The 26,765-nt window shown below is 48.7% G+C and overlaps 2 protein-coding genes across 2 annotated transcripts in view; both read right to left on the bottom strand.

Moving 5' to 3' along the window:
- Positions 1-810, bottom strand: part of TMEM184B (transmembrane protein 184B) — a 30,469-nt gene extending 29,659 nt beyond the window's left edge. The window contains exon 1 of the mRNA XM_034062973.1: positions 670-810. The gene's annotated coding sequence lies outside the window, so the exon portion shown is untranslated. The remainder of the gene's footprint in view (positions 1-669) is intronic.
- A 2,944-nt stretch (positions 811-3,754) lies between these two features.
- Positions 3,755-26,042, bottom strand: CSNK1E (casein kinase 1 epsilon). The gene is made up of 11 exons (XM_034062758.1): positions 25,841-26,042; positions 21,687-21,774; positions 15,644-15,754; positions 15,342-15,490; positions 14,421-14,649; positions 7,979-8,149; positions 5,750-5,898; positions 5,046-5,238; positions 4,813-4,952; positions 4,366-4,431; positions 3,755-3,813 (listed from the first exon to the last, which is right to left on the bottom strand). The coding sequence occupies exons 2-10, from the start codon at positions 21,760-21,762 to the stop codon at positions 4,399-4,401; spliced, it is 1,251 nt and encodes a 416-aa protein (XP_033918649.1). The 5' UTR covers positions 21,763-21,774; positions 25,841-26,042; the 3' UTR covers positions 3,755-3,813; positions 4,366-4,398.
- Positions 26,043-26,765: the final 723 nt, after the last annotated feature.

Raw genomic sequence — 26,765 nt, 5'->3', positions numbered from 1 at the left:
CTACCCATGGTGTCCATCACCCCATACAGCCTGAACCAGCAGAGGCACAGCAAACACAAACCTGGTGCCCAGCACCCCACTGGAGCCAACCCGACTCTTGCAGACAGTGACACCCACTTAATGCCGCTGTGAAGAGTGTCAGCACCGTAAGCGTGTGTATGCATGGGGAGACGGGATGTACTGCAGCAGGGACATGCTGGGGAGAAGTGGGAACTGTGTGGGCTACATGAGGGGATGGGTGTTGTAGGGTCTGCACTGGGACCTTGTGGGGAGGCACGGGACGTACGTGTGTATGCATGAAGGCCACACAGGGGGAATGTGCGTGGCGGGGGCAGGCTGTGGGGGCCGTGTACATGGAGAGGGAACATCGGGGACCGCACATGGGAAAGAGGAGGGGACGGGGCACACGCACAGGGGAACGTGCGCGGGCTGCCCGGAGGAATGGGGAGAAGGGCTGAGGGGGGGCCGCACCGGGAGGGCACGGGGCTGCGAGACAGCATCGGGGGGACCGTGCGGGCCACGCCGGGGAAAGGGAAGAGGGCCTGTGGGGTGGTGGGGAGCGGAGGTCGCGACCGCAGCGGGCGATGCGGGGCGGGAGGTGAGTTTGTGGGCGCCTTACCGAGCACCCCTCCCCGCCATCGCGGTCCCTCAGCCCCCGCCACATCTTACCTGCCGGCGGGTCCCAGCCCGCTGGGGTGAGGAACGGTCGGGTCGGGTAGGGTCGGGCCCTGCCCCGCTGCCCCGCGGGCGGGCGGGCGCCGGCACCGGCGCGGGGGCGCTGCGGGCCTCAGGAGCCCATGGCGACGCCGGGCCCACCCCGGCCCTCCGCGCCTGCGCACGGAGCGCCACGCCCACTCCCCGAACAGGGTGACGTAATCGCCCAGCTCTTAAAGGGGCAGCTCCTCGCAGTCCGCAGTGGGAAGTAGTTGTTGTTCAACGTGAGCAGAGCTTCTCTCGGGATGCCCAGCGCTCCAGCAGCGATGTTCTCCTCCAGGCCGGCTACGAGCAGCGCAGCCCTCAGAAAGAGCAACACAGGACTTTTCTACCTCTACATCAGAACCGTTTTTCCCAAAGTACCAAGGAAAAACATACATGTAGGTGCTAGAAACCAAAGGTGTACCTTTGCTCAAACCAGAACAGGGGAGTTTCAACATAAATGAATAATAGAACCCCAAACACAAGCTCTAACACCTTTAGTACACAAGCACATTGCTTGCATGGAGGACTGTGATAGCAAGAGAATAATATCCCACCCAAAACATGCAGGATCCGACTTTCTGCTGCCCTTCTTTTCGAAGAGATGCACCCAAAATGGGGGTGCGCTTCCCTCCTGCCTCAAACCAGTCCCGTTTACTTTCGATCCCTCAAAAACACACTCAAAATGGAGGCAGGACTAGAGGCAACAGGACAACACCCTGCACTGCCCTGAGCTACCCTCCTTCTCCCATCTCCAGCAGGCAACCAAAGGACCAGCTCTTCCTCTCAAGCTGACTTGGAAGAGCTCACAGAGTCACCAAGATCCAATCATATATTCACAGCAGCTGTTTCTAGAGAAAAAACATCAAAACCCAATGCAAGTGTTATCTAGCCTACAAGAAATAGGACTCCTGTCTCAGTACCCCAGGGAAGCACAACAGGGGCAGCACATTAGAAATAAATCAGTATTAAAACTTAGTAATTTACTACCAGACAGATCAAGGAACCAAAGGAAGAGAAACCCAAAGCACATCACTGCAGACACCAAAGCAGCACCTGCCACTTTACACTGTTGATGTCTGGTGCTTGGGGCTTCTGCTCCAACCCTTCTCCTTTCCCCTTCCTCCATGATTCAAGTCTGAGGATACCAAGAAGCAAGGAAACACAAAATGCAGGATCCATCTCTGTCAAACTCGGTGCACATGGAAAGTCAACAGCATGGAAAGGTCCCATCCCTCTCCTCCGGAAGGCCAGGCGCATGGGATGGCAGAGGCTCAAATCCAGGAACCAAGAGATCCTGAATCAGGTTTCACATAGCTCTCACTGTTCCAAGGCTGCAGCGGCAGAGATCTGCCCAGATTTATTTTTAGGCACTTCCAGCCCTGTGTCTTTTTTCCAGTAATTATGATCAAACTTGTTCCTGGAAATCAGGAACTCAGGTTCAGCTCCAAGACAGCACTTCCTGCATGTAAGATGTCACTCCCAGCAAGGAGGCCAGGGAAGGAAGAAATGACAGATGCTGGCATCACTTTATCATTTTCTACTTTATTACTTCAAATTAACAACCACGATAAAGCTCAAAAAAGTCCAATATTTACACAGGAAAAAAGTACAAAATCCCCCCCAAAGTTCTTCAGGTTTTTTTTTGTTTTTTTAAATTACAAAGTAATAAAAAGTTTTGCTCTTTAATTAAAAAAAAAAGACAGTAAGAGGGGTAAATAAATTAGGAAAAAAATAGGGAGGAAAAATAAAGTGTTAAATAGAAAGGATAAAAACAAACAAAACAAAGACTAACCCCTCCCTCCCCGCCCTGCCAACAACCCATCGGCTCCACACTACAGTGACAGTGTGTCTGCTACAGGCCATAGGTCGCAGTGGTGATCATTGTGTTTCAAAGCCCCAAGTGCCACAAAGCAGCTTGAATATTCCTAAATTATATTTAAAAAACAACTAAAGTGGGGGGGGAAGAGGGAAAGGGAGACGGGTGGAAGAGGGCAGGTAGGGATTGTGCATGTATGGTGGATCTTACTTGGGGTCGCATGAGGGAAGGAGAGAGCAAGAGCCACGGCTCTGAAAGAACACCCAACTCCAGTTTCTGTGCGCCCCTCTCTTCTCCTCGAGTCCCGCGCTCTTTCCGCGGGAATTAAACCAGGTTTTAATTAAAAATAAAAAATAAAATAGAAAAACCACACACAGCCAGACAAGAAAAAAAAATAAAGAAAAAAAAAGAGACCCCACTGCAGGGATGGGAAGTGTGTTTCTCCCTGTATCTCAGCTCCAGCCTTCTCATCCTCCATGGGACCAGGTGCCTCTCCATCGAGATCCCTCGGTGCACGAGGACCGCTCGGATCAGGGAAGTCCGGCACTTCTCCCAAGAGACGAAGAAACAAAGACGCAGAGAAGCCACCCAAGGTAAGGAAGCCCAAGTCAATGATTAGGCTGTTGCCACAATTCCCCTCACAGCTTAAAATTCATTTAATGCTTGAGAAAATAAATTCTGTTATAATAATAATTAAAAAATAATAATAATAAAAATCAGACTTCTGCCATCAAGTGTGGCTGGAATCTGATTCCCTCCTGGCCCACAAAGCTCCTGGGAAAAAAAAACAAAACAAAACAGAACAACAAAACAAAAAACCCCACACCCCCCACCAGCCCCTGCCCTCAGAAAAACAGGAGAGCAAAGTTAAAATTTATATGGCTAGAAACCATATGATTTTAAAATAATGATAATTAAAAAATTATGAGAAGACACCCCAAGAAGGACAAAACAAATAATAAAACAAAAGAGAGGAACCAAACCCAGGAGCAGAGGGTCAGGAGAAGGTATTGGGGATAGGGCCCTGCAGGGCTGGGGTGGGAGCAGAGGTATTCCGGCACGGCTCCCACGTCGTCAGCTCCTCGAGGCGCTGGTGCTGGGGGGACAGAGGCAGCCCCCTCGGAAGCGGCTCACATCAGCGCAGGGGGCACAGCTCGACTCCTCCTCGTTGGCAAAAAAGAAATTCTGTCAGGTGGTTTTGGGTTAATTTTTTTGTTTGTTTTTTTTTTGTCTTTAATTTTTTTTGTTTGTTTTCTGGGGTTTTTTTTGTTTTTTAAAAGAAAAATACAGAGAAGACACTAGAAAGGGAATAAAATTAAAAAAAATAAAAAAAGAAAAAGAGAAAAATGGAAGAGATATTAGATGAAAAGGTTTTTCTCAGCACTTCCAATGCCCGCTGGAGTGTAACTAATCAAATCAGCCCTTTCTTCTACACTCCTGCCACCCCTCGGAGTTACCTTGTCCACTTACTGCTGTTTCCTTTACAAGGAGCCGCTCAAAGCCTCACACACTTGATTACATGCTCAGCACCCTCCTCCCCAACACTATCACACTGCTTAGAAAAGCCTTCATTAGGAGCTAATGAAATCACTTCCTGGCCCAGCACCTTCTTCACCCTCCTTTACCCTCCCTGGAGAAACAAAAATGATCTTTACACTCAAAGATAATCCAGCCCCTCAAGTTCTTGGCAGCCAACCTTACTCTTCCCTCTGAAGCCAAGAGGGATCTCAAACTAAGGCAGAGGAAAAGGAAATGTACCAACCCTCCCGCACCAACATTACAGCCTCGATTTAATCCTTTATGTCATCAATTCCATCCTTGAGGGTCCCCAGGCACAAGGCCAGGCTCACCTAAGCAAACACTGGTCCAGTGGCAATTGCTTTTCACTTCCCAAGGTGATCAAATGGCACACTTGTCTACAAGAGAAAAGGAAAAGCAGGTGAAAGGATGAAGAGAAAGAAAAAGCACCAAAGACACCAAAACAGAGGCTGCACACTTCCTTCAGGAGATCCTCCCTCCCAAGAGTTTACGATTCCAGTTCTCCCAGCCACTGCAGGCTGGAAGACAACCAGATGAAGGTTTACTCCAAGCCATGTAGACCTAAGATGACAGTAATGAGCATGGCCTCCAGAAAATAGGTAACTGAAGAGTGAAGGCATAACTTAGTACCACTCCCCTTGCCACTCTAGAAGCTTCAGGCCCACGTCAGGTCCATCAATCAGGTGAAAACCACTGTGGACCCACAGTCTTTCTGGGACACGCAGACCAGGGTCACAAACATGGCAGCAGGGACTCACCTGTGACGCTGAAATCCGTGACACTTCTTGCCGCCCTGTGAGGTCAGATGAAGAGACATTGGCAGGAGCTCCTCGGTGTAACCTCATACTGACCTTCCGCTCCCTGTCCACTCTTGAGATCGCTCTGGGGGATGTGTTTCCTGTTGGGGCAAAGAGATGCGAGACAAGGTTATTGCTCAATAGTTTTGGTATCCAACCAACAACTTCCTCCCCAGCTCTCCCACCCCACTCACCAGACTGCTGGATTCGGGAGGTGGGGGTGGAGGCCATGGGCTCAGTGACATTGCGAAGACGGTTGGCAGTGGCTCCAGCAGGCGGGCCAGGAGGCAGTGCTCGTGTGGCTGACCCCCGGAGCTGACCCATCCTCTCCTCGCGCTCGTGTTCTCGCCGCTCCCGATCCATGTCCTCAGGGTTCCGGGCTGCTCCCTGAGGAGAGGGGAAACCCACACATCACACAGGGCTATCACCTGGGAGAGATAGCTGCAGCCCTGGACAGAACACACATGGTGCTCCATCACACCAAGAAAGCAGAGCTCCATCCCCAAAGCACATCTTCCAGTCCACCAAGAGAGGGACTCATTCTCTTCCATGAAGAAACAGGGAAGACAGCATATAGTACTTCAGCTGTTACTGCAATCCCCCTGTGTCCCACCTCCAACTAGAGTTCTCTCCTGAAAATCATCTCTACCTACCTACAGTTATAGATCTACTGACACACGTGCTCCATGAGACACGCTTACTAATACAACAGTAGCAGTATCCCTCTAGTTGGCACCACCAAACAGCTCTGCCTCTTCTCACTCTACCTGATCCCCTTTCTCAAGTTGCTCACCAGGGGTAAAGTACAAATGGCAGGTAGTTTCCAACTTTCCTCCCTCATCTTCATGATACAGAAACCAACCCCTGTCCCTCCAGCCCTTTCACCACACACACTTACAAATTTAAGCATGTTCCAGTCAAAGACATAGTCATAGGAGAAGCCTTGGCGGTGGAAGAGGTTGCGGAAGAGCTGCCGCAGGTAGGAGTAGTCAGGTTTATCATCAAACCTCAGTGAACGGCAGAAGTTGAGGTATGTTGAGAACTCAGCTGGAGGGAGCAGAGAACAGTTTGTTCGCGAACACCATCCAGCCCCCCCTTGTACCACTGCAGAGCTGCTGCAGCCTTTCAGAAGTGATATGCAACCACATAAACACAGAACCTGCTGACTGCAGTGCTTTGGCCACTGAGAAGACCCCATGCCTATTTTTACCAGAAGAAATTCTCACACTTCTCTTTTTCTGGCTGCTTCTGCAAGCGAGTGGTAGCAAGTCTTGCTCTCTGCTGAAGGAGAATAAGAATGCAGGCTTGAAGAATAGTTGGAGGTGTGCTTGGAAAGCTTCTAGTTCAGTAGCCTGTCTGAAGCAGTGGCCAGCAGTAGACAGCTAGGATGGGCAAGCACATCTGACACTTCCATTGACATTAGCCCAATGTCTATCTACTTTCAGCTCAGGGAACTTCCTCATCTGGATGCAGTTTCTAATTAATGATTTAGTAACCCTCAGTGGATCCCTCTTCCACATGGTTGTCCAATCTCTCCCTGAATTCCTGTAAGGTTTAAGTATCCACAATATGTTCTGGGAAAGAGTTCCACAGGTCTATTACTGGCTGTATGAAGAACCACACTGCTTTGTTTTGAAGCTAGCAGGGTCTCCATTTCTCGTCCAATACAAAAACTCAGGCACCCCAAATAATCAGCTCTCATCCAAACTTCTGGAGGCATAGCAAGAGTGTAGACTTTATCATCTCTCTAATCACATGTTCTCCAGGTTCCAGCAAACTCACTGCTTGTACAAAAATCACTTCACCTCTGATCACCCTTTTGGCCCCTTCCCAGACCTTAGAATTATAGAATCAACCAGGTTGGAAAAGATCTTTAAGACCATAAAGTCCAACCTTTACCCCAGGACTGCCAAGGCCACCACTAAACTGTATCACTGAAGGCCTTATCTATAGTTCCTGAACACTTCCAGGGATGGTGATTACACCACTGCCCTGGGCAGCCTGTTCCAATGCCTGAGCACCCTCTTGGTGAAGAAATTGTTCCCAATATCCAGTCTAAACCTGCCCTCGTGCAGCTTGAGGCTGTTAGCTCTTGTCTTTGTCACTTGTTACTTGGGAGAAAAGACCAGCCACCTTCTGTCTCCATCCTCCTTTCAGGTAGCTGCAGAGTGATAATGTTCCCCTTGAGCCTTCTCTTCTCCAAACTAAACACCCCAGGTCCCTCAGTCATTCCCCATCACACCTGTGCTCCAGACCCTTCACCAGCTCCACTGCTCTTCTCTGGATCCGCTCCAGCACTTCAATACCCCTCTTGTAGTGAGGTGCCCAGAACTGAACACAGGATTTGAGGGGCAGCCTCACCAATGCAGAGCACAGGGAGACGATCACTGCCCTGGCTCTGCTGGCTATGCTATTTCTGGTACAAGCCTTTTCTGCTAGGCAGCTTTCAAGCCTCTTCCCCAAGTGTGTTCTATTGCACCCTTTCAGAGCTGCACAGTGCACTCAAGGTGCAAGTGGATCATGGGTTTATACACACTATTCAGGTCCCTTCTCTTCCCAAGTAATTCCTAGCACCCAGTAGTCACAAGGTACAGAGTCACCGCTTTCACAGAACCACCTATTTTGACTTCAACAGCTCACTGGTGAGGGCACTGGTCAGCGCAGAGCCTACTATTCTGCATATGACATCAGGACCAAGCCTTCTCTTGCCTCTCAAGGTATCACTCCACTTTTAACTACAAAGAACTTCCCTTGCCACTTCATTGCCTGATTATTTCTGGGGTTCATCAGTTGGCCCTCATTCTCATTACCCAGTAAAAACTGAGGACCATTAGCACACCTTCTCACTTCACTGTCCATCCCCCTTCCAAACGTTTGGTAAGGACCTAAAGATCCCTCTCATCACTCTCTGCACTTAATATCACAAGGCTTGAGTCTCCACAAAAATACGTTTCCCACTTCTGAAACAGAATTGTATCACTACTGACCTCTTCTTCTCATCACTGGTGTAAGCAGCACATCCTGATCTTGGGGTACTAGGCTCTACTAGGTACAAGACTCTAAGGGGTTTCACCAGGAGAGCAAGCCATACATCAGACAAGACAGCCATCAAGATCAGAGCACTTACAAGGGTACCCTTTGCAGAGCACCTCTATGGGCGTTGACATCTTTTTCTCGCTGATCCTCTCGTACTTTTGGCGCTTGGTGGCAGCCTTGAGGCCCTGCCAAGGCAGGGAGCCCAGGTTGAAATACATGAGCACATAGCCCAGGCTCTCCAGGTCATCGCGGCGACTTTGTTCTGCGAGAAGTTACAAAGGAGCAAGGAGTGAGCAGCAACCAAAACTGCTTTGGCAATCACAGCTTTGGAGGTGAACACAGAACAAAAGAAACAGCCTCCTTTTCTCTGGTAGATTCCTATAGACAAATTTGTAGAAGACATTCCAGTACAAATTCCTGTGAGAATGTTCATCCTGCAAGAGTTAAAGAGCTCCTCTCCCCATAGAGCCCAACCCATTTCATAAATAAATAATTACTCTGACTACCTCCTCAGAGAAGCCTTAATTCACACAAGAATTCAACAGCTTAAGGAGTACTGCAGCAACACTGCCTGCTTTGCTCTTCCCAGTCTCAGAGGAAGGGCATCTACACTTCTCCACCCAGAATGACACTACACCACTTCACCCTGGGGATTAGTCACAACTGAAGTAGTCACAGAAAACCAAAGCTAATAGAGGTAAGCCCAACACAACCCTTTCAAAGACATCTTTTAATTAACCTGCTGATACTCTTTACACTGGGAAGAAATAGGGAACTAATGACCCCTTCTTGTGGTAAGTAACTGTTGATAGTTTAGAGAAGCCTAACATGCAATCCTGTGCAATGATTTTTCCAGACAGATGGCATTTTTCAAGCTGTGGAGGAAACAGGTATGAATACAGAAGTATATTTTCAAAGGTTCCCCTCCAAGTGAGGAATGACTTTAACTGCCTTCACTGCCAACTCTACTTAGAGCAAGGGTTGCCCTTAATACACCATTTTATGGGCCCACTTTTAGACACTTATTTGGGAAACAACAGTTTTATTTCGTAAACAAAAACACTGCACATTGAACTTATTCTCTGGAATGACCAAGCCATTTTAAGTTTCAAGTTAGCTCAAGACGGAGTGGATGCAGAACCTCACCAACTGGAAATGTTGACCGGTTAACTAGTGAAACTTCTCCCAGCAACACCAACATGCTTACAAATTCATCTATAAAAAGGAGCAAGAAGCTCTTTGCCCTTCTTCCCCTCTCTCCTCACACCCCCACCGCCCAAAAGAAAACCCACTTTGGAGAAAGTCCTTTACATCTTAAGGAGAACAACAACTTCCATAGGTAACAGAGAGGCAAAATGTGGCTTGAGGGAGAGGAAAGACTAGAGAGATGCATCTATTATATTAATTTACTACTACAGCCCATTTTGCTGGATTCAGTGCCATGGCCTGGAAGATGCTGCAGATTATGTATTAGTCTGTGGGTTGTCAGTATTAGTTACATGCCACCACCCTCCCCATTCAAAGGCCAGTAGATTATTCCAGCTACCCCTTACTCTGCTAGCTGAGCTGAACCCTAATGAAGGAGTAGCTGTATCATGTCACAGATCTAGATGTCCAGGTGTACCAACACAAGCTGTGGCTCACCTTGGGCCTTTCTTCCTCCTGCATCTCTCAATCTCCTAGTAATTTTGAGAACTGGGCTCATCACTCTGTGGGCTTTGGGTCAAAGCACATGAAATGCCATAAAAATGCCACGTTCCAAGACAGGAGTAGGGGAGAAAGCAGCCTTGCAGATGCCCAAGAAGTGTCTTACTTCTGCATGCTCAAACTAACAGCATTTTTTGACCTTACTGCCTCAAGTTACCCACTTTAAAGGGGCTAATACTTCATAATCTTATCAGGCTGCTGCCAAAGATAACTACATGACTGGCTGGGAAATGCTTAGATGCTATGGATGGAGCAGAGAAAAAGAAACCCAGGTTTGCATTTGGCCAAAGGCTGGGATATGTGTAGTCTCAGAGGGCTGCAATTACACACCATGTATATCAAATAAATAAAACTAGGCAACACTTGATAATAACCTACATTCTGAGACAGAAGGCATGTGGAAATGGAGTCAGCATGCACACCCAGGGCCTGAAAGCAGAGGAGATGAAGGTAACCTCAATCTTGCCATTTGCCATCCCCTGACATACATGCTGTAGCTTTAAAGCCTGTAACTATGGGTTCCCTGTCTAGCACATGGTTGTGCCCCTCAGGAGCAGAGAAAGGCAGGGCAGGAACCAAAGAAACATATTGAACAAGCAAATCAGCTTTTTAGGAATAAAACAGGATCTTGCCTCCAAAATCGTGCTTGAACTCCCCACTGCTTAGGGCAGGCTGGACCACACACCTTCACTTGTGTGGATCACAGCAGCTTTGAGCACAGCTGCCAACCCATCCAGAACAGGATATGTTCTGCAAATATATGCCTAGGCACAGTCCTAGTGATTTGGGGAATGCTAGAACCAGAGACTTGAGGTTAGGCAGCCTGAAGTCAGTGGGGGATACTACAAGCTCTTACCAGATGCAACGAGAGGGGTTACAAAACCAAATTGGGTGGCTTACTAGTATCTGTTACATGCATGCAAACACACCCCAGCTGTGACTTAACACAGCAATATGATAGAGAGGAAACAACTGCAAGCACATCTCATTATTAAAACGCTGAATGATAAATGCCTGATTGAATTGCATCCCCAATGTCCAATACCTCAGGTATATGTGGTCACTGTAGCCCACTTAAACAATTTCAGTGAGATTAAACCTATGAGGAACCTGAAGCACAGGGCTCATGGGTTACAGTTGTCAAGCTACCTCAAAACATTGTAGCCATCTTTCACCTGTAACCCACACTACCACATCCTGAATTACACCCCCTTTTTTTTTTGTTTCATCTTCAGTTACTATTACACAACTCCATTTTTATTTTTTATAGGCTTGGCCTCATACGGGAACATCTTCAAGACACTAGGTAGCATTAGACAGCAAAAGTGGAGTAATTAGAGTGGAGTAATTAAAGTTAGCAAAAAAATTTAACCTTTACACACCAAAGAAACATTATTTAATATCACTGTTTTCTACTTTTAGAAGGCTTGAGAATCGTTCACTAACCCTTACAGCATCCCTGGGATGCGGTGGGATCAGGGAAGTTATCTATCTCACTTTACAGTTTGAAAAGAGAAAGCAAAACACGAGTGACATGAATGCCTGCCCAGAGCAAGTCAGTCCAAAAGCATAATTACAGTCCTGACCTGTGACTCCACATCACACCTCTCTCCATTTTAGTTCAGCTTCTTGGTTCTCCTGCAGTACATGAGGAACTGCTACATTTATAAGACGCTTTCCTCCCTCCCTCCCAAAACCTCTTCCAATAAAAAACAGGAGGTTGCCTTTCCACACAACCCAGCATAACCTCAAACCCAACCCACTCTACAAGCCATCTCCTGCCAGTTCCCTCCCACTCCCAGGGAGGTTCCCAGCCAGCCCACACCCTCACTCCCTTCCCAAAGCAGGGTCCTCAGAAAGAGCTGAATCAGGAGTGAATAGCAAGACAGCAAGATACCTGAGAAAGGCGCGATTAGGCAAAGACAGAACACTGAGGACTGGCTGCCATGGACAGAAAGTTCATGACAAAACTTGTTTTGTTGCAGCCAAAAGTGCCTCCTGGTCCCCCAGGGCAATGCTTCCCTCCATTCTGATCCTACCCAAAAGGATTCTGTTCCACCCATGCAGGACTCCCTAGAAATTAGCTGTCTTTGCTGGAGACAGCCCAATGCAAGCCATCTTAACCAAACAATGTTTTCCTGACTATATACTTAGATCTGATTTTGCAAATGCTGGCTGGAACTACACTTCCCTTTTCTCTCCCCAGGCATGGCAACAGCCTTTAAGAACACACAAGAATCCAAAATGGGAGACACAGGGCAAGATGAGCAGAACTTGATGATCTGCACAGCCTACACTGAAACCATGCAGGATTGCATTTGGGCAGAAACTTCCCACCCCCAATCCCCTGTTATCCAGACAGAGCCCACCAGGCTTCTTTCAAGGCTGTCTCCTAGGCACCCCTGGGCATCTATTTCAGATTTTACAAGCTCCAAAGGGTGCAAGGGACTCTCATCCCCAGAGCATGTGAAAATTGACTGGAATGCGTGAACCAAAGCCTGTACAGTCTAATGACTCCCACCACAGCAAGTCTCCAGCTGTGGAAGCCCTCCCCAGATTCGCCTCCTACTTTTCCCCCTGGTCACTGCGAAAAGAATGCGTTTCCTCCAGACATCGGAATGCCCAACCCTTAGCTTGCACATTCAAATAAAGGCATTTATTCATTTGCTATTCCAGTCACATGAATAGCCTGGCACCTGGTTCCTTCCTTCTCCCTAAACCACGTTAATGTAGCATTAAGACAGAGAATTTAGTCTCTGAAAAGTCAAAAAATTCAGAGTGATGGTTTCCATGGCAATGCTGCTAACTCACAAACGTGCTTGTCACACACCCTGTGCCAAGGTCTTGAGAAACAGGAACTCCAGCTGCAACCCCAACACCCCATCCCCTTTCCTCCAGGCAAGCCATGTGACCTTTATGCCCTTCAGGGGAACTATCTACAACATGCAGACAATATACCCAAGACTTGTTGCGTGGAGTAGCTCGCACTCAGACCTTCCTGAAGCAAAGGCCATGAAGAGAGCAATGCCTGTGCTCAGACTGGTGGTGTATAGAACTTGCCCTTGGATTAGTGTTCAGACATTGTTTGTTCAAGCCAAGCACCAGCAATAAAGGGCTAAGTCGGGGTGGAATGAATAACAAAAGTCCTTAAAAAACAAAAAAGGAATAACCAAAAAACCCAACCCCACAACCAGACATTGAGCCTCCTGTGATCAGTTCAGACACAGCAGGCACACACAAAAGAATCGACAGACATAGTAGTGAGACTTATTTTGTGCATGTCTCCTTTGGCAGTTACTATGGCTGTGGAAATTTTGACTGAGAATTCAATGGAGAGTCAGTTATATATAAGCAGGTCAAGCCAGAATACAGAAGACCAACTCAAAAAGCTCTACAAGAACTATTTTTACCATATGGAAGAGGTCAGGATCACAGCCCACTCTCAATGCACAACACTCCTCATTTCGATATAAATAAAGCATTTTCAGTCTATAGTCATACAGGACGAAGCAAGGAAGGGATTGAGAAACTGCTTTATTTTCTACACGGCAAGTCTTGACTCCAGATTCCCAAGAAACCATCTGCACGAGGGGAGTTTTCCCTAGGAAGAATGAGAACATGGAATCTTGTGGAAGCTGATAGTTTAAAAGGTTTGAGTTTCTTGCTCTGTTTTTGAAATTCCCAGCTTATTCATCTCAGAAGGTCTCCCAAAGATGCAAAATGAGCTGCAAGCACAGTAGCTACTTTCCTGGGTCCACAGGCAGGGCAGCTTCCGTGTTTCTGCTCTATGGATTTGCCAGTCAGTAGCAGAACCAAGTCAGCCTGCTCAGAACAGGCCCTACAGTTAACTATGAAAGTCTCACACTTTGGATAAAGTTTAGCAGAAGGAAGACATCACACCCCAGAGAGAAGTTTCTGGCCAGGGAACAGAAGAGAAAACTGCATCAGGTTCTCACCTCTGCTCCTCACAGCTACCAAGTGTTATGCATCAAGGGCTCATTCACAAGAAAAGAGTTTGGACTACTTCAGGAAATTTAAGGGCAGTGGGTACTAACCTGCACCTGAGACAACAGCCACTGCCAATGTAAGACCTGTTTCAACTCTCAGCACTTTCCTCAGCCTAGTTTTATCTCCTCAGTACTAATCATAGACACTAAAAGCAGAACCCTACCCCCACCTCCCTAAAGCTGCCTCACTCATTCTTGTGGTGAACAGGTCAGTGTGGTTCACAGACACAGCCGTATTTTGAAGGCCTGTGACAGCCAAGCCTCAATAATCACAAAACCTGCATGTCCAGGCAGTAGGAAGCCCTTCCTTGTTTCAACTTCTTGTACATTTCCAGCACATGGCTACCCCATACTCAGTGGTGGGTAGCAGGATATTATAGTGGGGCTGAATTCTTCCAACTGACAGCTACAGAACAATCACTGATGAAGGCACTTTGGAGTCAACAAGAAAGGTTTCAATTGCAAATATCCCTAAAGACTTGGTGCCTGTGAATGTCTCTTTCACATACCTAATCAGCCTGCAGGACTTGTGCAAGGCAGAGTTAGGAGCAACAGAGCTGGGGAGGTCAGAGTCTTGATTCTAAATAGGACCCCACTGTACTAAGCTGTGCATAGACACATACCAGGAGACAATTTCTGTCTTCAAGAGCTCAGAGTGCCAAAAAAGGCAGGAGAGGTAACACAGGCCTGACAGCCAAATTATTTGGCCACCATCTCAAATCAGGTCAGCAGCAGAGCCAGGCATAGAACAAAACCCCCTCCTTCTGGGGACACACTACCTCCCACAAAGAGCCCCACATGAGGCAACAGCAGGCTCACCAATTCCCAGGTGGGTGTTGATAGAGGCATAACGGGCTGTGCCAGTCAGATTCTTGTTTTCCCGGTAAGGGATGTGCTGGTGGGTCCGGGCATCTCGGTACTTCTTGGCCAAACCAAAATCAATGATGTATACTAGGTTGCCTTTTTTGCCGAGGCCCATAAGGAAGTTGTCTGGCTTTACATCCCGATGGATGAAGTTCTTGGAATGAATGTACTCAATACGGCTGATCTGGAGGGGAGAATAAAGAAATATTTAAATAATGAGACAAGCAAGAAGGAAACTTATATCATAACTGTGTCTGTTAAAAGCAGCACCCTGTCCAGGTCCAGGATACTGGCCTGTCAGAGCAGGAAAAGGGATACTTTGCAGAGAATATCAGAGATGATAGCCCAGGAGAAGACACCCTCTGGGGCAGAAGGATCTGGAAATGGAGACAGAATTCAACCCTGCACACCAGTCCTCAACCTGGGGAGGTCACCATTAGCACCACAAGGAAGGATGGGAAGCAGGTCTGTATGGACAAAAACTCTAAGCTTCAACACTGACACCAGTCAACTTTCAAACAACAGGAAAGGGAGAGGGTCCAAACAGTTAAGAGTCTTAAGCCCAGGCCATAGGCAGTTGAGTTGAGGTAGGTAGCAATGCCAATCATTCATCACCCAGAGAAAAGCATCTATGCATTCAAAGCTAACACAGGGTGAGCAGCAGGGGATGGAAGGAGGGATGGAGATCAGGAAAAGCCAGCAGTCTCTAGGTTCCATGCCCCCAGCTTCATCAAGAAATAAAAACCTGGCAGCTGGTTACTGCTAAATGAAAAAAGCCTAGGATATAGCAGTTCTTGAGCAGAGGGGATGGGAGGAGAAAAAAACAAAAAGGCATGGAAAAGGAGAGTAGGCACAAATGCTTCAGAGGAAACTCACCATCTGGTCTGCCAGGAGCAGAACTGTCTTGAGACTAAATTTGCGGGAACAGAAGTTGAAGAGATCTTCCAGGCTGGGCCCCAAGAGCTCCATCACCATCACATTATAGTCCCCCTCTGCTCCACACCACTTAATGGAGGGGATACCCACTGGGGAAAAGAGGAATATTAAGCCCACAGAACTGCTGCATCCCCTGCTAAGAACATTGTATGTAACACCGAATCATTTCCTTTCCAAGACCCTCCAGAATAATTTCCTTCTTCAACCACTCCCCCAGCTCCATCCTTTTCTCCCCATCTCACCTCCTCCCTGCATCATCTTGTAGAACTTGCTTTCAATGTGGAGCTGGGGATGCTTGGTTTTGACACATTCCAGTTTGATGGCCACCTCTTCACCAGTTGCAATATTGGCTCCTGCATAGAAATGAGGGTAAAATAAAGATTGTGCAAGCTTCCACTGAAGCTAAACACTTTTAACAAGGCCTGTACAGATGCCAAAAATCTTAAGACTTGCCCTGAAATTTATTCTGTGACAGAAATGAGAATCAGCCTCTTCAGCTTCATACAGTGTTTTCAGCACTGCCATTTGCAAAGGCAAGCCCAGAGGATGGCACATGAATGAGAAACCAGTTCTGATCCTGCAGCCGGGCTAGAACAATGTCCTGCAATGTGTTAACTGCCTCACTGTCTCAAAAAGTGCCAGGCTTTGGGAGGTCAGTCTCTACATGTCAGCAGTACCTCAACTGAGTGGAAGTTTTAGCTGTCTTTGATCACATACCTATCACCTGAATCCAAGCAAGCCCCCAGGCAGTGATATGGAATACCTTTTGCCCACCAAAATTACTGGTTTCCTTAGGTACATCATGTCAACAGACACAATTAGTTCAGGAAACACTGCTAATATTCCCAGCTACCTCTTTTTTTCCCACAGCCCTGACTTGATCAATACAAACAATTCCTGTACCTCCAGCTTCTTCCCTCTCCCGAGGGCTTTAATATTAACTTTATCCTTTGCCAACACAGACACATTTGCTATACCTTAAGTTAGAAGCATGAAAAGTAAACTGAATCTGATACCAAATCAAGCTACTCAGACACCTTTGTTGAAGACATCTGCTAAATAGTTTGCAATGACACAAAACCACTGTCTTTCTGAAAAGAACTGAGCTGTCAGCCATGAAAACTAGCACTCTAGTCCCAAAGTGCACTGTCAAAGGAGGAACAGGCTGGTCTTTCTCTTGTAGTAGCTGAGAGTATCCCAGATGTTTCACATCATCCTAAAATGGAAAGAATGAAGATCTGTACATGGGTCACAGGAATGATACTCAGGACTTGCTTCTCTCTCCCTCTCCATGCTTGCCTCGAACACACAGAGAAGCCTTTCCTCCTACCTGGAACTGGTGAAAGTTGCACTCAAACACAAATCAGAGAGCACCTCTGATCACGATGAGCTTATGAACACTCATGAAATAAACTATTCCAGAACATACATGCCAAACACAAGATGGAGTTAAAGGTGATGTTTTGCAGATAACCCATAGCTAGTTTAGTAGGTCGGGTTAATATGTGCTCCTGATCCCTGTGATAAAGACTTTCGCAGTACACAAGGACAGCTGCAGATAGATCTCTCCACCCATTGCCTCGAGCCAGGGACCAAAGCGAAAAAGGGAATGTTCATACAACTGGATCCATTTTCCCCTCTGGATCCTAAGGAGATCCATCACCTGTTAAACTGTTCTGGCTTGTAAACAAAGTTAGCCAAGAGCTGCCTGCTAGCAAAAAAGACGTCATCTAGATAGTACAGCGCCGGGTCGAGACAGACAAGCTGTTAGGAATTTGTAAGAGAGGAACAAAAACCATCAGGGCCTAGAGGGATTGATTTACTAAGAAAGATTAAAAGAGCTAAATATGTAACATAGACAAGACATACAACTAAGAAGGGTGGGGAGGAAGAATGGGACATGACAACAGTCTACAAATATTTGAAGGCTGTAAACACTAAGGAGGGAGAGGAATTATTTAGGGTGTTCTGAGGGAGGGAAGGAGAAGCAATGGGATGAATTTAATAAAGGTTTTTTTTTCTCAAGATCCAGAAGCAGGGAAAGGGAAAAGGCCATCCTGAGAGATAGAGCCATTTTTCCAATTACAACTTTAGGAAAGATGCTGGCATTTCCCACTTAGAAACTGCTGGCCAGCAAAACAAGTCTGTACATTCCCTTCACTCCATCACAGGACCCTTCTTACAAGCATCAGGAGTGCAAGGAGGAAAAGAGCAGAAAAAGGGTCTCAGATCACAGTAAGAATGTTACCCTGCACTAGTATCTACCTTTAAAATCAGTGTTCAGTCACCAGTCCTCATTCAACATGGCAATAGCCAAGATATAAAAAATAATAGCACTTCCTTCACATCTCTCTTTCCCCTGACTTTGTGAAGACTTTCCTCCAAATCCCCTGCAGCAGCTCCCTTGTCCACTCCCTGAAGGGATTCTTCCCTCTCCTAATCCATCTGCTGACACACAAGCAATGATGAGTCTTTCAAGAGCAGTAGCATTAGCATTTTGAATGAACCGTACCCCACCCCAGAAGGTGAACAGTAGAAAGATGAATGAGTTCTCATCTCCACATTATCCTGTGTGTTTAGGAAGATGATGATACATCCATCTACTAGGTTGTCTGCAGGTGGGGAGTGTTATCTGTGAGCATGTAAAGCAGGAAAAGGGACAGGAGGGGTAAGCATCACCTTAAGATTCTACAAAATGTGAATATGCCATTCAAATGATCAACATGGCCTTCAGCCCCACACTCCCCATAGCCCAAACACAGGTGTTAGTGTCCTAGGAAGAAAAACAACAACCCCATGACCAGGAATGGCGAAAGCAGGACCAATGAGGAACTGTTCTTTGCTGAGGGGGTCACTAAATGAACACTGGAACCCCACTATGGCTTCAGGTTGCTCCCTCTATCATTTCTTGGCTAGAGATCTACCCAGACAGAGGCTGCCACAAGTGAGGAGGGAATTCAAGTGAAGGAGTCTCTCAGATCCTTTGTTCCATGCTCTAACCACCATCTTTTTTAAAGATACAAGTACAAAAGCAACAGTTCTCTGTTCCCTTTCCAGAGTGGCAAGCATCACGTTTCAGACAAATGCAGCAGAGCCTGCCTAGCTTCAGCCACTCGAGAGACGCATGTAGGATTGGGGATAATTCCTTACATCCACCCCCAGTCTCGCTCCGCTGTGGGGGCTGCACAAATTCAACTCATTCATCACAAGCTGTTTGAAACGGAGCCCCGGGGACAGAGGATGTCACCGGCTAAACAGGATCTTTTCAGCGTGGAAGCCTTGCTGCATGTCTGATACAATAAACACCGCCCTCCCCGCACATCCGGCGAGCCAAAAGGCACAGCCCCTCTGCTCTCCCCATTGCTCCCTCTACTCCCTACAGCTCTGAGAAGGAAGAATGGAGGGCTGGGAACAGATGGAAGAAGTCAGATAGGGCAAGAGAGAGTTAACAGGCCAGGAAACAAAGGGAAGGCACTCCCCTCCCAGCAAGGGAGGAGCCTGCCACCAGGAACTGTCCCCAGTCAGCGCAGGTCCCAGCATGCTTTGTCTGCCCAGCTTTTCTCCACCACCAGTGCATCCTGACCTGACAATTCTCACCATGTCCAGCAACCCTCCCCTGCCTCATGGCCAATACCTCCAACAAAGCACTTCTCTGATGGCCCAAAGGTCTCAGCAATTCCTCTGCAAATCGGGTTTTGCTCTTCCAAATGAGCATTTTTACAGACAAATGGGCTAGCCAAGGGCCAATCTCATTTCCCACCTTCTCACACCAGCATGGGGAGGATATCCCCCCAGCACATCCATCCCCACAAGGTAGGGCATGGAAGTAAAGCACTGTGCTTTAAGCCCAAGCTGAGAATCAGCAGGAGCCCATCCTTTGTGTCTGCCCATGCAGAATTTCACATTTTCTTCTGTCAGGAAACCCCAAAACAAATGCCAAAGAACATAGCAAACAGTACCCACTGGTCACAGAGGTGAAGGTACTAACATCCTGAAAGAAAGAAGCTGGGGATTAACTGCACAGCCCACGCTCATCTACAGGGACAAGGCTTGTCTATCCCTGCTCTGACACTGCACTAATACTGAGACAACTGTGAGGTGTATTTGGTGTGGGAGAGAAGTCCTCATGAATGAGTCCCTCTGTCTCAGAGCAGACCGTGAGAGGATAGCAAGAGCACAAGCGTCCTCCAGACACACCATCAGAGACTCCATGCGCGATCCCTCCAGGCTGGGGAGTCACCCAGGCTCCAACAAGTCTCGCTATCACTGCTTCAAAACACAGTGGCTTGCACCTCAATGAAGATCACAAGGGCTTTGATACTGCATTTAAGTAACTTGGTTGAACTTGGCAGTTGGAGGCATCCCACTGTGCTCACCAAGCCAGGAAAGCACTGGGGCTTCCTCTGCCTCTCATGTTGTTTGGTTACAAGCAAGGCAGGCACAACCCCTTCCACTTCATTTCCATGCCCCCCTCTGCACAGGTGGAAGATCTGTTACATGATAGAAAGGAATACAATCTCAGGCCTCATTTAATACCTCTTTTTTCTCCACATGTATCCCAGAGGTTTTGGCAAGATCCACTGTTCTAGTATAGGACAGTACAGGGCCTGGGAGACTCCTAGGTCCCTAAAGGGTCTGGAAGGCTTCAAGCATTAGCATAGGTGGAAAATGCTGTGTCTGGGCTATCATTCCTCAATCCCTAGCCCTTTGGTTATTAAAAGCACTGTCACCCAAGTCACTGACTGGCTGGAGGGCCACAGAGGAGTGGCATACAGGAGTAGGCTGCAGCAAAAGCAGCACACAGTGGAATTGGGATCTCGGATCCATTATTTATCATCTTTGTTCACACTCCGGATAAAGGTGGCAACAAAGCCCATTACTGATGATTCCCACAGGATACTTAATCAAGAGAGGCTGCCAACACCAATCAAGAGAGAATAATAAAACAAGAGGGAGCTGGAGATAAAAGCCAGAGGTAGAAAACAGAAGGTGATTTACAAACACAGGGAAAAGTAATATGATCTAGAGGTATTCAGTGAAAGGAACTTGGGGAAGGTTGGGAAAATGTTGCAGATACTGGAAGAGACGTCCTACAATACAGCTGACAGTGCACTAAGGCCAATTCTGCAACCTGATACAGTGTTGGTGATGGGGGAAGCCAAGGAGACCCAAAGCAGTCTATACAGAAGCATCACATTACAGATCACCCAAGGGTAGCCCTTCAATGCCAGGCACTGGGAATGCTACACTTCAAATGCTGTCTAGGCTCCAAGCTGCTCAGCAGATGAATAAATAGGGAAAAATTGAAGGACCAGCAAGAGTGAGGAGGAGTGGATGTACTGGGAAGCAAAATACAACTTAACTGAGAAATTATTCGTCAAGGAGCACACAACGAGCACCTGTAAGTACTCAAAGGGTGCAAACACCAAGAAGGAAGAGGGCCATCACTCTGCTGGCCTGCAGGACTACAGCTGAACAGGTAGTGGTGAGAACTAGTGACAGATAGAGCCACACCACCTCTCATTAAGTGATTGATCAGGCTATCGGGTAGTCTCTCCAGTCTGGCCCCACATGGTCTGAGCCAATAGAAACACAAGTAGGCAAAGCATCAGGGCACATATATACACATCAGCATGCTGGCTTGGGAGAACTTCTCCCCAAGTGACCTGCCATTGTAACAGGAAACCCAGCACCTCCTGGGCTCCGTCCATGGAGCTCCCAGCTCAAGTCATTCCAGACATTAACTAAATCCCATTACAGACACAACTGATCTGGACCTCAGCACTTTAACCAGGCCAGCCTCTCTGACCTGTTTTGTACCTCCTGGTCTCAAACCATTTTCTCACAGGTGCTGGACCACCTCTTCCACTACCAGTGTTCCCAAAATTTTACCCCTTTTACCCTGAAAGAACAGCCATCTCCTCCCCTTCCACCACCCACTCTTTACAGAGTTTATATTCGCACACACCGAAGCTCAAGAAAAGGAAGAGAGCTGAAATTGGGTGTATGACAAATATGCCCTGAATAGTTCAAATCTAAATCAGTCTGACCAAACACCACAGTGTATCCAGTACTTGCAAGGCAAAGCTGAGCTCATCCCACTTTCCTTGCCACCAGAAACCAGCAGCAACTAGCAGGTATTCCTGGAAGCTATTTTACTCTGCACCACCTCCAACCTTACATGGTGCCCACAAATACCAACAGGCAAGAAAAACAACCCCTAAACAATGATGTAGTTGAGAAAAACAACCTTGCAGGTGGACGGACAGACTCACTCACACTCACCTAGGTAAATGTCCCCAAAGGAGCCGCTGCCAATCTTTCTGCCCAGCCGGTATTTGTTCCCCACTCGAAGCTCCATGGTTTGGTCGTGCTGAGAAAAGAAGCACAGAAATTGCGGTGTCAGAGCAGAAACAGGAAGTGAATCATGTAAGACTAGAGAAGAGACCTCCCCACTTCACCCAGAGGCTGGGTACGGTTTTTAATCTTGAAATACTTCACCTTCTACATGGCCTCTATCACCTCTCCTGACCTCCTGTATGTCCAGGGACAGCATGAGCTAGAAATGCTATAGGAACATGCTCCCTTCAAGCATGTTTTCCATGTTCTCATTATGGGAATAAAGGAGGGTTGAATCTCTTCCCCACCATTTTGTTCAGAGACTTGGGGGAAGGGGAAAGGGAGGGCCCAGGAAATCCCTCCTAAGAAGGTTTCAGCAGGTGATACAACTGTGAAGAGAGATGCTCCTTGTAATCTACAGTACCTGGCACCAGGACAGTGTTAACCTCCTGAGACACCAAAACGAACAGGCATAATAAACCCTATGAGAAGGAGTGCTCTCTGGCCCAGCCCCAGATCAGCACCTCGGTGGTAGTGAAGCACAGGATCCAAGGGCTATGAGACAGACTGCCAGGAGCAAGCGACTCCATTGCTCTTAGGTGGGAGCCAGCACATGGGACAGGGAGGAGACATCTCACTGAACTGAACCCTTCGAGGCATGCACTGACTAAGAATGTCACTTGCTTATCTCCAAACACTTCTGCTGATGGGATCGCTGCCTCCTTTGGTCTACCTGAGCTGCTCCATCTCTGTTGCCTACCTAGGTCTGCTAGCAGTTTGTTTTCAGCAGCTCAGGCCTTTCCTCATCCCTTCACCCAAGGTGATTAGCTAACCCTTTGACCTCCTATACCCCATCAACATGCCCAGGCTTAGTTTACTCACCTTCCACGTAAAACCAACTAGGAGGAAGGACAACAGCCACAGAGTTCTCCCTGCCAACCTCAACTTCTGCTGCACCACCTCAGCCAAACAGGTCCAGCAGTTTCCCCCATAACAGCCCCCATTCCCTCATGCCTTCCATGGCCACCAGCTTGTTCTAGGAACCACAGCTCTTCCCAAGACAGCAAACACGTCTCCTCTTAGAGGGATTTGCTACACTCCTAATTTATGCAATGCCACATTATTAGCGTACAAAATGCAGACACAGAGCCTGTTGGGGACAGGAAAGGTGAGGAATGATTCATGTTTTCACAAGTAGGTGAGAGGAACTTTCCCTTGCTGGAGCTGGTGGGAAGGAAGGAAGGAAGGAAAGAAAGAAGGGAGGGAGGAACAGCCTTGTGAGACACAAGCACAAAAAAAATAATCCCAGCTATAGGATTCTGGACACACTGTAAACCCAGAGCTGCTTCTCCTGCCCCAGGAGATGGGATTACAGAAAGAGGAATGGACAGGCTGCAGAGACATACAGGGAAATAATCCTATCAAGGCATTCAGGGGACATTGTGAACCCTGAAAGCAGAGCTCCAGTCACCAGAAACCACACACAAAACACTTAAGAGGTGGAGTCCCTTCACCTAGTATTTACTTATGCATGTGGGTTTCTGTGCGCCTAAAGTCTACAAAACCCTGTGGCTATTTCTGACTTTCTTACTACAAGGAATGTAGGCAGAACCTTGGGAACCAAACCAGGAGGCAGGCGTACCTGGGTGAGGGTGCAGCAAACAGACATGATTTTTATCCGCTGCCTGCTGTTCTGTATAACCACATTAACATCCATATGACTTGCTTACACTCCTGCTCCAATAAACGATCAAAGGTCTGTGTCCCCAGGAACCCGTCACACCACTGTCAGGAAGACAGCTCTCCAATCTCCTTCCGTCATGGCCTGTGAACCCTGAGCGCTTCCACTCCAGTCCAATTCCCAGCCGGGTGAGTCTCTACAAGCTGCAGAGACCCAGGAGACCAGGCAGTAAGCCCTGGTGGGGCCTTCTGCGCACCAAGGCACAGCAATTACTGCCCTGCAACACCACAGTCCCAAGCCTAAAGCTGGTCCCACCCTTCTGGGACAGGCAGGAGGCAGGTTAGGAAGGGTTACTGGCGCAAGGAGGCAGCAGCCCAGAATTCTAGCTGATTAAGCAACAGGCTCCAAATGGGAATCTAAAAAATGCTCCGGGGTGAGGTGGTAGAAGTGGGAAGCAGGATAATGGAGTGAAAAATCGTGGTCGAGCACAGCTGTCATTTTGCCTTATCTCCCCCCCCAACACACAAGTGTGCTTAGAAAACCAGGGTGGAGTAGGACAGAGAGCAACAGCCTGGATTTATGGTAAGGGGGCAGGGCACACATCCCACCCCCCCACAACTGCTCCATGAGTTCAAACATCGATCACACTTGCTTTTACTTGGCGGAGATACACCCACCAGCTACAGCTTCCGCCCTTATCATCTGATCTTCAGGTCTACTATTACGAGAAGAAAAATTTACATCTAAAATTTATATTATTATATATAAAATTTACAGTACTCTTCCTACATTATTTATACTTGTAAAATAAAGTCATCCCTCGCTCAAGCTCTCCCTCCCCCCGCAGGTTTAACCCCCCCTGACCTGCCACCCTTCCTGCACTCTCCAGCCAAAGCAGTATTCCCAGGGGCTTCAGGGCAATCATTTAGTTAAACCATTTAGTTTTCCATATGGGATTAACACACATACAACCTCAAAGCGAGTGTGTGCTCTGCATGAGCGTTTGCATACGTGAATAGCCAACATTACACAGACACCTACAATATACTACACAGCCTCAAAAAAACCCACAAAAAAACCAACCCTACTATCCAGCCACCAGCACTGCTTCCCCACACACACCATTTTGCACCAATCCCCTTTTATATAACATAAAATACCCACATACAGGCACAAAGGCCATTATATAAACACACGGTAAGAGTTGATCTCGCACTGCTGTGCCAGCGCTGATGGCGACCAAAGACACAGGGACCATCGGAGGAGATGGGGGTACAGGGGACACATACACGACAGGAGGGCCACCTCAATGCCATTTGAGGGGGTCAGGAGTGAGAAGATGCCCTGGCTAGCAAAAGCTACACAAAACCAAACCCACAGCTCCATAATGGAGGCTGCCGAGCCCAGCACCTCTCCAGCGTTCAGTGGAAGTGTGGGGAGTGGGGGCTGCTTTGCTCATAGACCATAAAGACTTTACATGGCTTTTTGTGTGTGTGTGTATGTGTGCGAAGGGAATAAAGGAAGAGGCTGGCAAAGCAATAATTTTAACCGGCCAAAATAAAAAACGGGAAGGAAAAGAAGAAAAAATACGTTTTGATTGCAGGGCAAAACCCCAAACCCCTCCAGATCCTTTCCCACTTACAAAAAGGAGAGCAGCAAATTAGATGGTGAGGAGAGGAGAAGAGGGGGTGCAAACCCTATGTACAGGGCATTTGGACCACTACATCCGCGGGAGAAAGAGCCACAACAGGAAAACAGGAGAAGGGGACAAAAAGATGATCACGATAATAAATATATCCCTTACACCCCCACCCCCTACAGGCAAAACACTACGCGAAGGCAGCCTTACCCGGGCTGTTATTTTTCCGGGTAGGTAACAAAAAGCAGCCACCCCAGGGAACGGCGCTGAACTTCTCGCCGTGCTCCCCCCACCCCGCGGCCACCGACCCCCGACCCCCAGCACAAAGGGACCATCCCACCCCCCGAAACAGGCGTTGAGAGGCACTGGGGAGGGAGACAAGGAGCATCAGTGAGCAGGAGGGTGGGGGGATTAAACCACCCATGGGGCAGCCCCCCACGGGGACCCCCACTGTCCCCAGCAGAGAACGGCACCGAACCCCCTCCCTGCTCATCCCGGCCCCGCCGGCAGGGCCCCGGCAGGGGGAGCACAGGAAGAAAGGGGAGAAAGGGGGAACCCCCTCCCCAAATTCGCCGCTACCGGAGGGGGTTACCCACTCCCCACGTCCCCACAAAGGGGCTTTTGTCCCCCGCTGCCCCCCCCCCCCGAGCCCAGCGCATCGCGCCCTGCCCTCCGCTCCCCGCCCCCTCCCCCTCCCTCCGCGCACACAAAGAGCCGGAGGGGCCGCCTTTCCCCCGGGGTTTGCGCCCCAAGATGGAGGCGGGCGCCCCCCATACCCACCCTGACGGGAAGGGGGCCGTGTGGGGCTGCTGCTCCGCCGGCTGTCAGGGGGCCAGGCGGCCGCGGCGGGGAGGATGACGGAGGATTGGGGAGGGCGGCTGGCGGCTGTGCCCGGCGCGTCCCTCCTTCGCTCGGCTCGGCTCGGCTCGGCGCGGCGCTGCCTGCCGCCTCCCGCCCGCTCGCCGTCCCTCCAGCCGGCGTGTGCTCGGCACAGCCCGGCGCTCACCCAGTTTCCATTGAGCCCCGGAGCCAAACCCACTGATGTCACCCAGCGCAGCCCCGGCCCTCCTCCTCCTCCGCCCGTCGTTAAAGGCGCAACAGCCCGCCGCCGTTCCCGCTGCCTTCCCTTAGCGCCGGCGAGGGGGAGGCTTACGCTGTACAGGAGGTGGGTTTGGGGGGACGCTTCTCCACAGCGGCCCCCCGTTGAAGGTTTCTCCTCAGCAGGGCACTGAGGGGGAGAATGGGGCAACAACGCACCCGTGGCACCCTACTGCGGTGGGGCAGCCCCACTATGGTGCTATTGCCACCACAGCAGGGTCATGGGCCCCAGGTGTTCTATGGGGATCCTCACACAAGGGCAATGGGTCCCATCGTGGTGGTGGCAGATGCCAAGCAGGAAGGCTGATGAGGCATCATAGCTGCTTCAAGCCCTCAGAGGTCTCCCCACCCCGCATCCCTTGGGAGCAGGGGGACCCCTTGGGTGAAGCAGCTGTAAATCAACATGAGGATCGTCATGCACACATGAACTGTAATGTGGACAGACAGAGGTCCATGGGCCACCCACCAGCAGAGCCAGGGGTACCTTGAACACTCTGGGGTGCTTGAGGGCCAGAAGGCCACCATGCAAGCCCAGGCACAGCTCAGAGAGAGCCAGCTGGGTCAGGGGAGATCGCCAGGGTGTATCAGACCCTCATGACAGTGAGGG

Source organism: Melopsittacus undulatus, chromosome 5 (genome assembly GCF_012275295.1).
Source record: "Melopsittacus undulatus isolate bMelUnd1 chromosome 5, bMelUnd1.mat.Z, whole genome shotgun sequence".
Classification (NCBI taxonomy): Eukaryota; Metazoa; Chordata; class Aves; order Psittaciformes; family Psittaculidae; genus Melopsittacus; species Melopsittacus undulatus.
The sequence above is the reverse complement of the archived record's forward strand: the minus strand, read 5'-3'. Positions and strand labels throughout refer to the sequence as shown.